General features: G+C 42.0%; 1 protein-coding gene across 4 annotated transcripts in view; it reads right to left on the bottom strand.

The window, feature by feature from the left end:
- CADM1 (cell adhesion molecule 1) overlaps positions 1–8,232 on the bottom strand; it is a 312,863-nt gene extending 304,631 nt beyond the window's left edge. For all 4 annotated transcript variants that reach the window (XM_081281657.1, XM_081281658.1, XM_081281659.1 and 1 more), the window contains exon 1: positions 8,065–8,232. In XM_081281657.1, coding sequence (XP_081137783.1) covers positions 8,065–8,197 — 133 coding nt within the window. In that variant the 5' untranslated portion in view covers positions 8,198–8,232. The remainder of the gene's footprint in view (positions 1–8,064) is intronic.
- Positions 8,233–17,360: the final 9,128 nt, after the last annotated feature.

Here is a 17,360-nt window from a genome sequence, read left to right as displayed (position 1 = left end):
TGTATGTACCTGTCAAGAAGAAAAAGAAATATCTACATGGAAGTATATTTTAGATTAAGTATGTGTTAGTTAAAATGGAAGATGCAACAGGAAGGTATTTATTCTCAAAGTAGGCAAAGAGAATCAGCTGTCATTCACCTATAAACCAAGACAGACAGTTAAAGATAAAAACAGTAGTTTTATGCAACGGCAACCAGCTGAAGGCTGATGGGTAGACCACTTTCTTCCTCAATTTCACTGGAGAATCATCAGTCTTCCAGTCCCATCAGGATTGGGCTGAAAAGTAATAAGAAATGAGGGCAATTAGAGAGGAAATTCTAGAGCAATTGAAGAAGGAACCACCTAAAGACAAAACAGTACAGATTTTGAAGCTGAGGCAAGAAGTAAGAATTTTATATTGTGTTTCTGAAAGGCAAATATTATGATCCTGTCCTGAAAAGAAACAGAAACTGCCGTGGGTAGACCTGAGCTCTTTCTGGCTAGCAGTGAAAGGCTGGAGTGGGGGATTTAGCTAGGAAGCTTCTGCTCATAAAACGTGGTTCGTAAAGGGCACTGAGGATGCCGGAGAATATAGTGGAGAAAAAAAGAGAAAGCTAAAGAGGAGAAAAAAAAAAAAAGACTCCAAATTTAGGGACCTTGGAAACTAGGATGATGATGGTGTCATTCACAATAATGGAGACTTTGAGGAAAGCTGATACCTATGGCAGAAAGATAAAAGATTCCATTTTTGACATGTTAACTTTCAGGTTAATCCCAGCCAAGTGAAGATATGGTAGAGACAATGGAGAGATGGAGCTAGTGAACCCTTTGTTCTCAGGCAGATTTTCCCCCACCTCCAAAGATGGCATAACTTACTTCCAATTTGACACTGCCCTCCAGTGCTGGGCAGCTGAAGAGGAATTAGAGCCTACCTTCCCAAGGAAGTCAGCCGAGAGGAAGATACTTATTGTAGGCATTTTTAAAAGTCCATATGTCACTGGAATATCAACTTCAAACACCGAGTAGCATTTAAATATATATCACAGCACTTTCATTTCAAGTCTATTTAACATTTCTGAAATATATAGACCAAAATGTTGGGTCAAATAACTATATTCCAGTAAAACATGTACTAAAAGATAAGAAGTTTTCCTGCTCCACCTCTCTCTTAGATAATCATCTCGCTCAAGACACCTGTCAGTCAAAACAGGTTTTGTTAGAGATTGCTTCCTCTCAGCCTTAAAGGCCACACAGCATTTTTGGCCATGCATGTATATAAACACCTACATTTCCTTTTTTTTTTTTTTTTTAAGATACTGGGGATTGAACCTTGGAGTGCTTAACTACTAAGCCACATCCCCAGCCCTTTTTATTTTTTATTTTGAGATAGGGTCTCACTAAGTTGATGAGGCTGACCTCGAACTTGTGATCCTTTTGCTCAGTCTCCAGAGCCACTGGGGATTATAAGCGTGCACTACCGTGCCCAGCCATCTCCCTTTTTACTAACCCTAGATCATGGGCAACTGCACCAAAGCTTCTGAGGACCAGCACTGGAAGATCTTCAAAGAGAAACTGCCCATTAACCACAACAGCAGCTGCTGGCTCCAGCCTGCAATTTAAATCTCTGAAAAAGAAACTGTGGCTTCTGAAATCTAAACAAGGAGGTGCCACTTGTAATTACAAACATTCCAGTGGGTTCCTTCCTTCATTGATGGTTTCCAAACAAAGGCTTTTTATTCCATTTTGGTAGTGCTCCCCAAACTGTGAATGTACGAATTCCTTTGTGCATTTCTTGTGCGGTAGCCAGCTCAGGAGGCGGGTTTTCACCTGGTCAGGGCCTCTAAGACCCCCCTCAAAAGCATCTCGTGTGTAATTACCTGTTTGGCTAGAAACCAAAAAACAAATGCTTCAGATTTATAGCCTGCATTAAATAAAACATTTGAGAAAGAGCCTCTTTAAAAAAATAAAAATAAAAAATCTCTCACATTTCACGAACCTTGGAAAATGGAACCAATCTATTTTGGAAAACCAAAAAGTTTAAAAATTAACACTGATGTATTCCAACATTTCTAGCTGAAATTTAAAATTTGTATTTTAAATTAATGGGGCAAATATTTTGAAGTAAAGATAGCAACCTTTTCTTTCCCTATCACCCCTCACCCTCAACCCACCAAAATATGGTCCAAATACTTACAGCTTCTTGTAAGGGTTCCCCACACCAAAGAAACCATTTTTGATCAGAAAATAGGCTGAAATTAGCACTTAGCCAGTTAGAAATGGGAAGACATTTTTCTTTTAAGCAATATATTCACAAAATGCAAAGACTTTTATACCATGGAGGCCTATGAAGATAAATATATGAACAGGGTTTCTCCCAGCCATCTAACTAAAATAAGCCTTCCTATATAAGTTCTTAGATGGAGGGTACTCATTATGGGAACAACTGGAAATGGCCAATCTCACCAAGGGTGCAAGCCACAGTTGGGGTAGCTACAATTACTGCATATTTACACAACCATGTTTATACAACAATAAAATTCATCTCATCAGATCCAAACACAACCTCGCTCAAAATAAACTAAACCAAAGGAAAGGTCTCGCAACAAGCAGTAATCGTGCTCTGGTTTCTCTGGTTTCTGCTTTGCCGTTACCCACTGTGACAACCCTTCATTCTGCCTTTTTCAGAAAAGCAAAGGTAGGGCAAAAATTCTGTATATCCAGTTGAGAATATGTATATTCAGATAATGATACTATGATTATGAGGTGGGGGGAGCTGTATCTTAAAGAATCAGCTTGAAATAATTGTGGAAGAAATTATAGGATGTCCAGTGTCTATTTGAAATAATGAAGACAAGGAGGAAGCACAGAAGGGATAGATTGACCAGGGGTGGGATAACTATTGACACCGGGTGATTTACATATAGGGCTAAATATGGCATTCTTTCCACTTTTGGATATATTTGAAATTTTCCATAATAAAATGGAAAAAAAGAGAAAATATAGACAATGTAAAAAGGTCATCTTGCAAAAACAATGATTTATCAAAATTCTTTTTCAGCTCTTTTTCTGATGACAAAGAAAGAGCCCCTGCTAAGAAAATCAAATTATGTTCTTGTTCTTAAACTTAAGAACAATTCCTTTTTTCATTAGTTATATGGAACCAGTTCTACTGTTAAAATTAATCCTTAAAAGACAAATAAAAATTTTAAGATGGAAACCTGAGTCTTGTGAATCCTACTTTTTATGTATCTGACTTATTATAGCAATACAAGCCTGGTGTTCTCCCCTATGAAGGTGCTTTGGACGACATTTGCATAGTGGCTGCCAAATAAAGTCCAGAGGTTTCAGAATCATTTGTCAACACCAAAGACAACATTACCAAGATCTGGTCCATTCTTCCCAGAGGTCATTCCTTCTGATCTATGGGTTTATTACCTAAAACAACAATTAATCTTGCTGCCTTTGGAATACAAAATATTTTTAGCCAAAGTAGCATCCTCCTCCGATCCATATTTCTAACTGGGCATCCCTGCCAGGAGGTTTAACAAAAGGTCCACTGGCTGGACATTAAGGGATCTGTCTCCATCCAGAATCTGTAGTTAATCCAGCTTAGGTTCAGCTGTGAACAAGGTCCCTACTTCTCTGGGCTTTGGCTGTCTCATTTTGAAACCACAGATGATTTCTAATACCTTTCCCTTTCAAAAACTCCAGAATTACACGAATCTCTAATATTTTTGAAAAGGACGTATGCAATAGAAAAGGTTATATTTTCTATTCAATAATTTTTAATGTGAACATGAATATTGTATGTGGTGAGTTTTTGTATATTGTGTCTATATGCATATATAAGTATGTGCATATACATATTTGTATCAGTACACACATACACTGATACCATTAGGTGCTTATACAAGGACTAATTGCTTCCAACTCAAAGCAGCAAATTTTCAATTCTGCAACAGATGTCGCTGTGTGATTTCTCCTTTCTGTGCTGGATTTTCTGTTAAAAATGCCCAGCATTATGGTCAGTACTATTCTTCCCAAGAAAGATAGACAGCATTTTAATCCTTTGAATTTATTTCTTACAAATTTTTTCTTATGCTGGTCACTTTCCATTCAAATCACAGTATCAATTAGTTTGGCCTCATTTAAGAAATTCCCCCAAATGAAAACAGGACTTCTGTTAATAGCAAACGCACACACAATTTTTAAATGTAAATTCTAAATGAAAAATAAGGCGTTAAAATGTAACATACAGAAACCCAACAAGAATGAGACCGTGTATATTCATAGTAATATCAATTTTCAAAACCTAAAAAGTAATTTAGCAAAGTAGGGTAAGTAGTAATAAAAAGTCATTTACATATGAGGTTAAAATGTACCAGGTGTGGGGAAAAGTCACAAAAACTCCAAAACATCATTAATGATAATAAAAATTCTGGATTTTAGCTTTTACAGCATTTCTTCAAAAATAAATATAGTACAGCTAATGTTATAATTGCAAGACATCTTACCAATCTGACATTCACTATCAACCACCTCTTGACACATGTCATAGAAAAGTGACAGCTCTTTCCCTTCAACCAATATATCTTACAATGATCATCAATCTCAACAGGTAGCTAGCACTATCGTCTGATGAAATTTTGTGGGGAGGAGTGTTAAGATTTTCCCTTTGGAACCCAGAAACCGGTTACCTTCTGGAATTTTTGAGGGAGTGGAAAGCGAAGCAGGCAATGAGTCAGGCACCAACTCCAATAAGAATATGAAGTCAGGAAGCCAGAGAGGAAGGGAAAGTGTCCTGCCTATTGGCGTCTTCCCTGTCCCACTCCCCTTTACCAGGAGGGCCACTGGGGAAAACTGGATAAAGCATGTACAACATCCATATGAATAAAGCTCTTTGTTCCAGAGAGCTGCCTGCTCTTTTATTCCCCCCCTTTTCGTATTTGTTCATTTCAAAAGATTGCTCAATGGGTCTCTTGTTCCTCCAAAATGTCCCAGGCAAATAATGCAAGCTTGTCTCGTCACACAAGTCACTAAATGAAGCCTTGTGCGTCTCCAGTGACACACTGTAAATATAAAGTGGCATTAATGAGGGATATTTTATCAAAGCTATCACAGGCAAGTGCAAGTCCCTCCTGCGGCTATTCAATTTGATGCAGGGAAAGGCAACAATAGCAGGGCGGCACTTTTGCAAAGTCCCTGTCCCTGGGATGCAAGCCCCAACAGGCTGCGGCAAGCAAAACTCAGCCCCTGACTTCCCGTCACCACCACAAATCTCCCACCCATCAGCCATCTTCTCTAATCCCCAAAAAAGGTAAGAGAGGGTGATCTACCACTGGTTCATTCAGGATCCAAAACATCATGCATGCACTTTAATGTAACAGGAATAATTAACACTGCTTAGGCAATACCATTCTGGCTGCATTTCATGAACATCCATTTCATCCAAACACCACCAGGAGGGATGGGAGATTTTCTCTAGAGGGATAGATGGCTTCACTCACAGGGGAAAAAGAATCAGGACTCAGTGCTTAATGGCTGGAGTTCTCTTTCCTAGCAAGGATGTAAATGAAACAAGCCTAATGAAGTTCAAAGACAGCACCAACAGGTTTCTTTAATCCTGGAAGTGGGAATCAGGAGCTTCTCAGATCACATTAACAAATCTGAGGAAGAAAAGTCCCCTAGGCGTCCACCTGAAATTTACCATCAGAATATGGGATTTAGGGTTGGGCCAATATCCCCCTATCAAACCTAAAGCAAAAAAAAAAAAAAAAACACGCATAAAAAATTAAAGAAAGTCCCCTCACTACAAATCAAACCCAATTACTTTCTAATTTGAACACAATCTGATAAACAGAGTACAAACAGGGATGTACACAAGAGCAAGAAGCTGCTTCCATGGTAACTGGCAACAGAATTTTCATGTAGCTTTGACATGCACAGTTGAGTATCAGACCGCTCCTTTCTAAGTCAGCACATATCCCTCGCCGGGAAGGCAACTTCTCACCGCGAGATAGTTACAAATATAGTACTGTTGTTACTACCCGGTGCCTTCAATGAGCAGGCTTGACATGGGAAGCCTAATCTAATCCAGTTCTGCTGCCAAGAGGCATTGCATGGCTCCCGTTTTCAGGCAATATCCCCGACCAGCGCTTCCCCCCCCCCTTTTTTTGCAGCTAATACAAGTCTATTGTTGCCTCTATTATGCGCCAGTTACCGAGCCTTTACTCACGCTCACGTTTAACTGACACTGGCGCTTTTTACAATGCAGCAGCACGAGGGATCTTTTTCAGGAACATTTTATCGAACCCCTCTAGTCAGTGGCATCACCTGAAATGAAGTTGTAACCATACCCGGCATCGGCTGAACCCAATTATCTTGAAACTCATAAATTAAGGATTCACAGAGGAAAACATATAAACAACATCCGAAGACTGACGATGGCAGGGAAGAAAAAATCCCCCAACGCTGGGAATGAAGCCGCTGCCAGACTCTCACCCCTACGGCCCGATATACTCTCCAAGCAGAGATCCTCTGTAAGCCTGTTTTGGGGAAAAGTACCAACTGGCCATCCCCCAAATACAAAGCCCAGTACCCCCAGATATCCCCATTTCCTACAGCGTGTCTCCTGCGGTGTTTACATAACTGTGTGTCCTCTAGCGTGTAAACAAAAGGCACAGCCCAAGCAAAAAGGCGCTGAGCCCGCCCGGGCCAGGGGCTCCGCAGGTGGGGGTTGAGCTCTCGGCGTCCTCCGCCACTTGTTGCTCCGGGTCCTGCAGCTCTCGAGCTGCAAGGAGGGGCTTTGCAGGCGCATAGCCATACTGCATCCCCTCATGCACCGCCGCCCGCCCCCCGTAGCCGGAAGCCACTCAGTCCCGGCGCCCGCAGGGAGCCCACAGCAGGCGGCCAGGGGCGCGGGGACGCCGCGCCGCTGCCGAGCGCGAAGAGGCGGCGGGAAGGGAAGCAAGGGTGCAGCACGACCAGCCTCTCCGCTGGGGAAAAGCTCCGGTTCCCTTTTGTTAGCAAATGCAAACACTGCCCTCTTCTTTCCCGACCGCGCCAACGCGCCCGGCACACGGGCAGCCACACATGGAGCTCCTGCCGAGCGCACGGTGTCTTCAGGGAAGGCGCCAGGCATGCAGAGCCGCCCCTGGGCAAATTCCCAAGACTGCTCTCCACGAGGGGGTGCCCGGAGGCCCACAGAGAGCCCGCCTGGACGCAGAGGCCGCGAACGCGCCCTCCACCACCCTCCGGCCGCCGAAAGGACGAGCTGCCGGGAAATCCGGTGTCCCCACTCGTGGCGGAGGACGCCGTGGCGCGAGTGGGATGCGGGCTCCCCGCGCCTTCCCGCAGAGGCGGCGACAGCGACCGCCCCCCGCCGTGGGGCCGGGCCGGGGAACTTTCCCTGCCTGGATCCGGGCCAAGAAGACCCGCAGCCTAGCCGAGGGGGCGGAGGGGCTGCGATGGGCCGGAGGGAAACACTAGAGACGTGCAGTTCGGGGACCGCAGAGAGGCAGAGCGCGGGGAGCGGAGAACAGACAAGTCTGAGGTGTCCTGGGAACCCGCAAGGAATCACGCCGGAGGCGGCGGGTAGTCAGCCATAGGGAAGCTTGGGGGATGGAGAAGTCGGGCGCGGGGGGGGGGGGAGTTGCTTAATGGAGAGGTGGGGGCAAACCGGCAGCCCTGGGAGACCAGAGGACCTGCAAGTTGCGGGGACATCAGCGAGTTTAAGAGGGTCCGGAAGGTTTGGGGGTGCCTTCGATCCCTCCCCTTCCCCCATACTCTCTAGCCCCCGGCCCCCCAGTCTCACTCCACTCCGCACCTCGCGCCAAGCCAGGGAGAAAAGGTGTGGGTGCAGCCATCCCTGAGGGCTCTCATTCATAACCCGCCGGGCAGGGAAGGGGAGCAGCGATTCCCTCAGCCCCTTCCATCTCAGCCGTGGAGTTTTCTCTCCACACTCCCTCCGCTTCGGATTTAGGAAATGGGGGGAGGTTGTCATGGAAACGTTTCCCCCCTCCATGGCTACGGCTACTGGGGTGCCTGGGGAGGTTTCGGGGCCAACTGGCCGGTACCAACACCTACCTGTGGGGATCAGAGCCGCTGAGGAGAGGAGCAACAGCAGAAGCCGGAGCCGAAGCCCTGGAGGCGCCGCCGCCGCCGCCACAGCCGCTGCCGCCGCACACTGGGATCCGCTCGGCAGCACAGCACTCGCCATGTCGGGCACCTGCCTCAGACTGGCGGCAGTGGCTGCCTCCCGAGCCCGAGCGGACAACTAATGAGATGCTAATTACATGCACTGAAGGCGGAGTCCGAACAGGCCAATCACAGCGACGCGAGCCCAACCCGGCTCTCGAAGGACTCGCCCCCTCCCCCACCCCGCCCCCTGGCGCTGGCGTTCGGCGGCGCGCCCGCGCCACCTAGGGGCGGGGCCAAGGGGAGGGGCGTATGCAAATATGTTTATGTTAAAATCGGTCTTCGCTTTCCCCAGATCAAGGAAAAAGTGTTCTCTAGGGCGCTTGGAGTGTGGGGGTTCAGGCTCCAGGGGGCGGGTCTAGCTTCCCGAACACCTTTATTAGGAATGTTTACAGCGATCGCTGTACGTATCAAACCGTCGACTGGAGAACCTCCCTAGGAGGTTCCTCTGCCCGGTACTTCGTGTGCATCTGGCCTGGAAACCAGTCATTGCAAATTTCCGTCACTCACCTTGCACGAAGGAATAGATCTTTGGGAGACCGGGCTGTGCGGGAGTAGAGAGTGAGAATGCAGGTCCCCGGATTGACAAAACAATCTGGGAGAAGTGCATGCGTGCTTTGCACGTCCGGCGGAGCGGGAGAGCCTGTTCAACAACCTAGCGGCGGACTTGGGGATAGTTCAGAGACTGGAACCGTGGAGTCTGGTTCTGGGATTTTCGAGTCTGTGTCATTACGGTATATTCTCGAGAAAGGTACAATGAGGAGGGTACACTCAGGCTCCCCAGCTTGTTAAGGGTCTCCTCCCTGGTTTTAATATGTATATGTATGTGTGTGTGTTTAATATATTTGTGGCATATGTGAAATATATTTAAGATTAAACGCTCACAACAAAAATTCTACCCTGTCAAGGCTTCAGGGGGAAGGCTGGTGTGGAGTAGGGGGCATGCTGAGAAGGAAGGGTCTACCATTTCCTCCCTCAAGACTCAAACCCACTCCCTCCTCCTTTACTCCCCCAAACCTTCCTAAAGCCACTGGACACCAACAGGTGCTTTCAGCTTCCCGGGTCTCTGGGAGAGGTTCTCCTGCTGAAGTGACTTGCATCTTTGGTCTCACTCTCCCTCCCTCAAATTACCTTTGTTTTCTTTCCAACCAAGTAGCCGGCTCTCTTGTTTGTCTGCTTTTTAATTACTTATTTTCTTCCCCTCTAGAAGATCGTGTGCGCTCTGACCCTCTGTTGCTCAAGCATCAAATTGAAGGACGAGCCATATTAAGTGAAAAGGTTTATAATAATTTAAGTATTCATAGAATGCAGAACAATAAGATGTAGGAAATACAATTTGCATAATAAATATCAATATCACAACAGCTAAAACAAACCATGACAAATTATCTGTGGCTAAATGACCAAGAGATTACTGAATGTAAATTGCTAAATCTGCGCTGTAGTCTAGAAAAGCTGCACCCAGTGACTTCTCTAGCCCTCTGTCCTCCTTTTGCTAAAAAAAAAGAATAAATAAATAATAAAATATATAAAAAACGAAGTCATGATCTGCCAACCCACCAAATGAGTTACACTTTCAAACAGCCTCCTATTATCCATTATGCATAAACTAATTTCGATACTGCCCTGTCTTCCCAGCTCTGGATATTCTGCTCTGTAATTACAGGCCCGGATGCAGGAACTGCAGGCAGTCCTCCAGAAGTGGGGAGAGTTCCAGCAGGCAAATCGCAGCACATGAGGCAGGAAACCAACACCACATGGTCACCAGGTCTGCAAATGCCCTAATGCAAGTGTCCAGACTGCAAATCTTACCTATGCTTTATCACCTCTGGATATGAAGCCGCCTAGATCAGAAATGATGCAAAGCAGAGTCCTGTCAAAATCAGAATTAAAAATTTGAGGGCATATATACATATGCTGAAAGTGATGTGGAAACTATAAAATCAGGTCTTATGTGCCAGGAACACTAGCACAGGGCCTAGAACACAGTAATAGTAATATTTGCTGTTATTATTACTACTATTCTTGTATTTATTGAGTTCTTTTTAGTATTTTGCATGCAAAATCTCATTTAATCCTTGGAACAATCTCCAAGGTGCATACTATTATTATCTCCTATTTTATTTTTTTTAAACATGGTAGAAAGATTAAGCAACAACCCTGAGCTCACAGTTTCTAAGTTGCAGATAGAGCCTGTGCAATTAACCAATAGGCCTCAATAAGTATCTGTTAAGTGAATGAATAAATTTCGCATTACAATGTATGAATAATAAGCAAAGGATAGTTATATTTTTAACATAAGGTGAAAATACGCCAGCAACCCAGAAACATTTTTTAAAATAACAGAATTGCAATATACTCCTAAGGAAAATCATTCCTCGTGAGGCTGAATCTCCAAGAGAATCTAGCCAGGCCCCATTCCTCCCACACTCAGAACACAGTATGGGGACATTGGAAGATGTGGAGTGTTTTCATCTCTCTTCATTCTCTTGGCACATCAAGTGAACACCTACTCAAATTTCCAGTTGGCAAAGAACAACATGGGACATTTCTATAGGAAATGCTAATGCTGTATGACTTACCTCACTAAAGGAATGCAAATAGCTTTAGAAATTTCCGCAGAAACGCCACCTGTGCCATAAGATTAAGGAACACACACATCCAATTTCCCAGGTACAGAAACTGAGTCCTGGCACACCTTTAGCATTGGGATCTCCATAGAAATAATCAGAGGTGAGAATTTAGGATTAAGCTGTTGCTACTCTATCCACTAGCCATGCTCCTCTCCCACCCCCAGCTCTTTCACACTAACGATGTCGCCAAGTGATTTAACATATGGAACATGTGAAGAACGTATCAAATTCCCACAGCCGCTAAGTACAAGTTATGACTACTCTGGCTTTCTCATAGTAAAGCTCGTCATTTTCTGCTCCATGGACTAGAACTCCTCGCCAACTACAAGTTCCAACTATTTTTCCCCTTGCTGCATGGATTTAACCAATTTTGAAAACCAGATGGTGTTTTTGCCATTTATAACTGATAATCAATTGTTTTGTGAATTTAATTTTTCAAGAAAGAACTGAAATACTTATCAGAATTACAATCTGGGTGCTACTTGTGTTAGAACAAAATTGCCAAAAGCACCAAGAGCCCAGCTTTTTTTTTTTTTTAACTTTAAAGAGAGAGACCTTATATTGTTTGCCTTCACTATAACAGTTGAGAAATGTGGATAAACATATATGAAAAGTAAGCAATAAAGGGAGATTCATGTTTTGGGGAATATATCAGAGATAATAAAAAGTAGTAACATCTTGCTTGTTAAAATACCAATTATTTTAATACCCATGTATAAAAAGCAACAAAGACAAATTATTAGGAGAACAGTATTTGGAGTCAGCATTTGCCCTGCTGATGGATTTTTAAAGTACCAACAGAAAAGTGTTTTAATCCATATCATGGATTATTTGTGTCCCCCCAGAGTTTATATGGTGATGCTCTAGCCTCAGTGAGATGATAGATGTGAAAACTTTAGGTGATTAGATTTAGATGAGGTCATGAGATTGAGACCCTTATGATGAGATCAATGCCCTGATAAATACAGGAAGAGACATCAGAGTTCTCTTTCCATGAACATTCAGAAAGGAAAGTTTAGGTGAGTGTACAGTCAAAAGGCAGCCCTCTGCAAGCCAGGAAGAGGACCTTCACCAGAACCTGACCTTGCTGGCACCCTGATCTTAGACTTAAAACCTCCAGAACTTAGGGAGAATAAATTTCTATTGTATGACATTTTGTTATAGTAGCCAAAGTGAACTAAAACAATCTGTAATCTGCATTTGGGTATATGGAAAGAATCCTGTCAGTTTTTTATGGAGAAGTATGCTGCAAATTAAAGAAGTTAGCAATGTATTAGAATATTGGGCTGAATAGACTCTCAGTCTTATCTAGTAGATAGTTCTTGTATTCTTAGATTAAGACTGAATAGCTCATCTTTGGGGGAATCCGTCTATGAATCTTTATGAAATTCAAAGCCAGCTAAATCCATATTCCTAAATGAGTAATTTAACACTTTACCCGAAGGTTTATTCTTCTAGAATCATGGAGTTGACAATAAACTCTTGAATATCAAGAGTTGAATATCAGTTTGAAAGGAAGAAAAGTACTGAAGTAGGTTGCAGAAAACTACACACAAACTGGGTCAAGGAGCAGCCCCAATTCCCATGGAAGGGAAATTTACCATGGGACCCAAGTCATAGTTTGTGCCAATCAACTATCTTGGAATATATCCAGGTATACGTGGCCGCTCCAAATATGCTCTCAATAGAACAAAATACTGTATAGAGCATCTCCATGGAACAGTCACTGTTAAATTCTGGAAATATGAAGGTGAATGAACAAGTTTATCTACTGTCCTGGAACTAGGAGTAAAGTAAGGGAGATAGACATACACCACAATTATTATATATAATGAATGTTTTATAATATATGGACACAGCTCTATGTGAACAGAAAAGGGAGGCACCTAACTATTCTCAGAGGGCAAGTATCAATGTCTATGTATGGGGGAAACATCAAATGGGAGAATGTTCTTCAGCTGAGTCTTAGAAGTTGAGGAAGACTCCACAGGGCAGACAGAGATATGCTGGTGCAAAGGGAAGGTGTGACAAGAGAGGAAGGTCATTTATAAGGTGCTAAAAGCTTATGTTACAAATATAATGACTGAAGTTGCAAGTAGAGTGGATCCCGGATCGCTAGAGGACAAGTGGCAAGAAAGGAAGCTAGAAAATATATACAGAGACCAGGGAATGCCTTGATTGACACACAAGAAGTTTTGACAGTTTATTTTAGGTAATGAGAAACCATGGAACTAATAGAATCGCATGACCAGATTTATATTCAAGAAAAAATGAATCCCAGATTTGTACTTTCAGTATTGCAGTGGGTGTTGGTATCAATCGCTTCAGGTAGAGACACAGGTATGAAACAGACTTGTTTGATTGTTTATTGTTTGTTTAGGGGATGAACACTGGGAAGAAGGTAATAATTTCATTTGGGGACAAGTTTATTTTGAAATGTCTATGAAATATTTAGCCAGGCAATAAATCATCTAAAATGGTGGCTAGACCTCAGGAAAGTGCGCTGGAATGAAGAGTACATGGGTAAAAATTAAAGCCATGGACTTGAAGAACAGAGGGGGAGGGGAACTCACCCAGAAAGGTCGTTATGAAGGACTTTTTAAAAACAAGCCAGGAGTACCTCTAACCATCATAGAGGTATTTAAGGAGTAGATGGAGCTCTAGATAAAGGGACATGAGCATAGGGAAAGAAAAAAAAGAACAAAGAAGCAAAAGAAGGGAGAGTCAGTAATTAACCATACCAATTGCTATAAAGAGGTCAAAGATAATTGGATGTTGGCATTAGAGATAAAAATCCCCTTATGCGGAGGTCCAGTATGTGACCAGTCTCACATCCATGTAAACAGTTTGACAAAACCAGGAGAGGGGTAGATGCTAATTTTGCTTATCTTGCCAGTAGGGCAGGAAGATGTGATTTGCTAGTGATTTTCTAATATGGAGAAATAGCTTTAGAGTTTTTCGATTTGACATTCAATTTCACTGACACTGACAGCCAGCCTTGGGTGGGATAGAGGGATTGTTGCAACTCAAGTAACTCAACTAATTATCACATATAGACCTTAGTTTTTATTTCTGAACTAAAATATGATTGGTCATGATGCTGCAAAAGTTTTCTACTATATTTTAAAAGTCATATTTTCCTGATATGATATCATAATTGTCAGATGAGGCTCTGTGATAATTCCATAACAGTACAGCACAACTTCCCAGGCAGCAGGATTTCAGCAAGATCCATTAAAAGCAGACATTGATATCTATAGATTTTCATAAAGCTGCAATATAAAATAGCCATATTATGAATATGAAATTGTATCGTTCATGCTGCTAAGAGATGACAATGGTAATATAACTTTTTGTAATATGGGTTGTAAACAGGACAAGTTCTGAATAGAAATTGTCTTGGTAATGTATCATGCAGTACCAAAGAGGAAAAGTTTTTAGGAGAATATTCTCAAAAACCCATCCTTGGGGTATCATGATGGCCCTGCCCGAGTATTCACATTTGTCCTTATGGTTTCAAATGACACTCAAATTTCCAAACTTCATTTTAAATAGGATGTTTATTTTTTCTTCTTTCTGGTTATCCCTGGCTGAGTAGTGTACTACTTAGAGATTAGTATTTTTGCAACAAAGTGCCTATGTTTGTTCATTCTTCAAACTCTGTCAACTTAAATCAAACCATTGTCTGACTTATAACAAACACCAAACCCTAAATTTCCAAAGGACTGCATGTAGTTTAGCAATGCAGCTCACATTGAAGTCAATGTCTGGCTAAATCCCATGTAACTCTTTGAAAATGTAGGGGTTTGTCAAAAGGGTTCTAGAAGAGGAATAATCATCTTACTCTTTTGCAGATTTAAATAGTTTTTTTCTTCTTTTAAAATTTATTTCAACTCTCCAAGGATGCCTTTCTATCAGCCAGCAGGAATTCCATGTGGTACTTTGAATATCTTTTTTACCTGTCCCCAGACTGTGAAGAACTGAAGTTCAGTTTGTTTAAAGATCATGTTTTGAAGAAAAGCAAGGCTTAATTTCAGTCTTTCATGTTCTCTGACAGCATTGTCACTTGCTAAGCTATTTCTCTAAGACTTTCGTTACAGTGCTAATATTTCTCTATATATTTTATTTATGTGGCTTGGTCTGTGATGAATAACACATTTATGCAAAAATCTCAATATATCTACAAGATGCCAATACTCAGAAGGGACATACGCTCTACAATGCAGTTAATAAAATGCAGTAAATAGCATATAGTTTCAGAAGCAATTAGTATAGTTCGTGACTTCAATTACAAAAAAAAAGCCCTTATGATTTCTAGTAATTGTTATTTATCTTTCATCTGAAGTGTTTCTCTTGTCTGAATCAGCTTTGGCCTGGAAATAGCATTGTCAGTGGGGAAAGTATACAGCTCTGCTCGCTACACCAGGATGAGAAACAGAAATTGAGGATCAGGACCCTAGAGCTAACTACTCTTCTTAGAGAGCTACTCCATGGGACTTTGGATTGATCTTATTCTGCTATGCCATCCACTCATGTCCTCCCACCAGAGTCAATTACCTGGTTTCTCAGTTCATACAGCCAACTTGAGCAGTGCATTTTGCTTGCTAATGTGAAGGAGGAGAAAATTTCATGAAGTCATTTCGAACTTGGAAAAGGTTAGCAAATCCAAGTTGGTAAGGTCTCTGGCATATTAGTCTCCTAAAGAGGTATTTTGTGAAGCACAACATCTTAACACCAGATACCACCTACTCGCTCGGCTTCCATACCTATCTGATTGTGGAACAAACCCAAGGGGCATTCCCAGGTCATTTGTCCAGCCCTCCATCTCCAGGCAGTGACAATGAGTCAATATCTTTCTCCTAAAACATCTCCCAAGGAAACTAATGTTTGATGTCCTGGGAGATATCCTAGGAGAGAACCTGCGAACATTGTACTAGATATTTAAATGACTCCATCCCCTCTTCTCAAACTTACAAGGCATCCATCACTCTTATATTCAGGGAAACAATGTTATGCTGCTAAATTACATGTGTTCAGCATCTATCGCAAATAGAATTTCTGATTTACAATTTACAAAATTATCTCTTCTACCCTCTGGGTTTGCATTGTGGCTCATCCAGGGGCTTTTATTCAATATGTGTTTTGTTATGAAGATAAAAAAAGAAAAAAAGAAAAAACCCCTCCTTTCCCCCTCCTCCACCAAATGCACTAATAAAACAAAGTCTTTTGATTGAGAAGAAATCCTATTGAGGACCTGAAGGCGCATCACTTCTTCATTATCTGATTCTTTTCCCAATTGGCAGTGCTTTACAGAAAGCCGCATTCTTTCAAAACCAATGATGAAGGAGTGTTTGGAATAAACAGAAGAGCCCCCTAGTCAGTGAACTCCTCAGATTGCCATGAATTGTGACTTTTAAAGCCAGTTCCAAGGAACTCAGCCTTTTTATCTTCAAATGTTCAAAATTAATTTGCTGAGCCACATAGATGGGCTTTCTCCCCTCACTAAAATTGACTTTAAAATCACTGAAGTTTAGACTCTGTTTTCCATATAGAAACAGAAGGGTGGTTATTTCTGGTGTTTTCTCCCCCCACCCCTTTTATGATATCATTGATTTATTTTGAATAATTGAGAAAAGAGATAGGCTTTGCAGAGGGCAAGAGGGCTACAGTTAATGCACAACCATCCAGTACACAACACTAGCTCAACTCAATTATCTGGGGTCTGGGGAGACTCCAACCTGCCCATTTCTGTTTCTCAGAGGCAGGCTAAAAATCACCCAAATGGAACTGGTTTGCTGAATCAGGTTACAATGGCCAATTCCATATTCTCATCATTTTCAAAAGATTGCTCCTCTACTGTGAAAGGCATTGCAAATAAACACACAGAAAAAGACAAAACTCACTCTCTCTCTGGAAAGACATGAGCTTGGGGTATCACCCTACATTCACCGCAAAGTCCCCAAAGGCAGAATCACTGAAAGGACACTCAGAGAACACTTAGAAGTCACAGTAGGAAGACTATTACCATAGCCCCCTACTCACTAATAACCATCCTTTTTATTTCAGAGGTTTTATAGGATGTCTTTTTAAATCTCTAAAACCCCATATCATACATTATTTACAAACACTTTGCATTTCAGTTAAACCCTCTGCTCTTGAAGGAGTTATCATTTTTCTGGATGATACTTGCTCATTCTGTTGACTATTAAGTTTGTTTATTAAGGGAAAAAAAGAAGAAGAACAGGAGGAAATTAGTATTTGCAAAACACTATGTGCCAGGAAACATGCTAACTTGCCTTAAATGCATAATCTATTTTTTTAGAAGCACTTTATTTTATTTCTTCATTGACAGGCATATCATACAAAAGGCCCTTTCTGGCAGAAAAATTTGAAATCGGCTTATTTTGATCCTAAAAAAGGTTAAGGGGACGTTATTTGAATTTTTGCTGAGGGGATCCAGATTGTGAAACTACTTGACTGGATAAAATAAATAATACAGATAGGATCTGTATTCAAAAACTGTATTACTATTTTTCCTTAGTTAGTTGGAGA

Source organism: Spermophilus citellus (genome assembly GCF_964194105.1).
Source record: "Spermophilus citellus genome assembly, chromosome: 2".
Taxonomy (NCBI): domain Eukaryota; kingdom Metazoa; phylum Chordata; class Mammalia; order Rodentia; family Sciuridae; genus Spermophilus; species Spermophilus citellus.
Note: the sequence above shows the minus strand (reverse complement) of the source record. Positions and strands in the feature narration are given on the sequence as shown.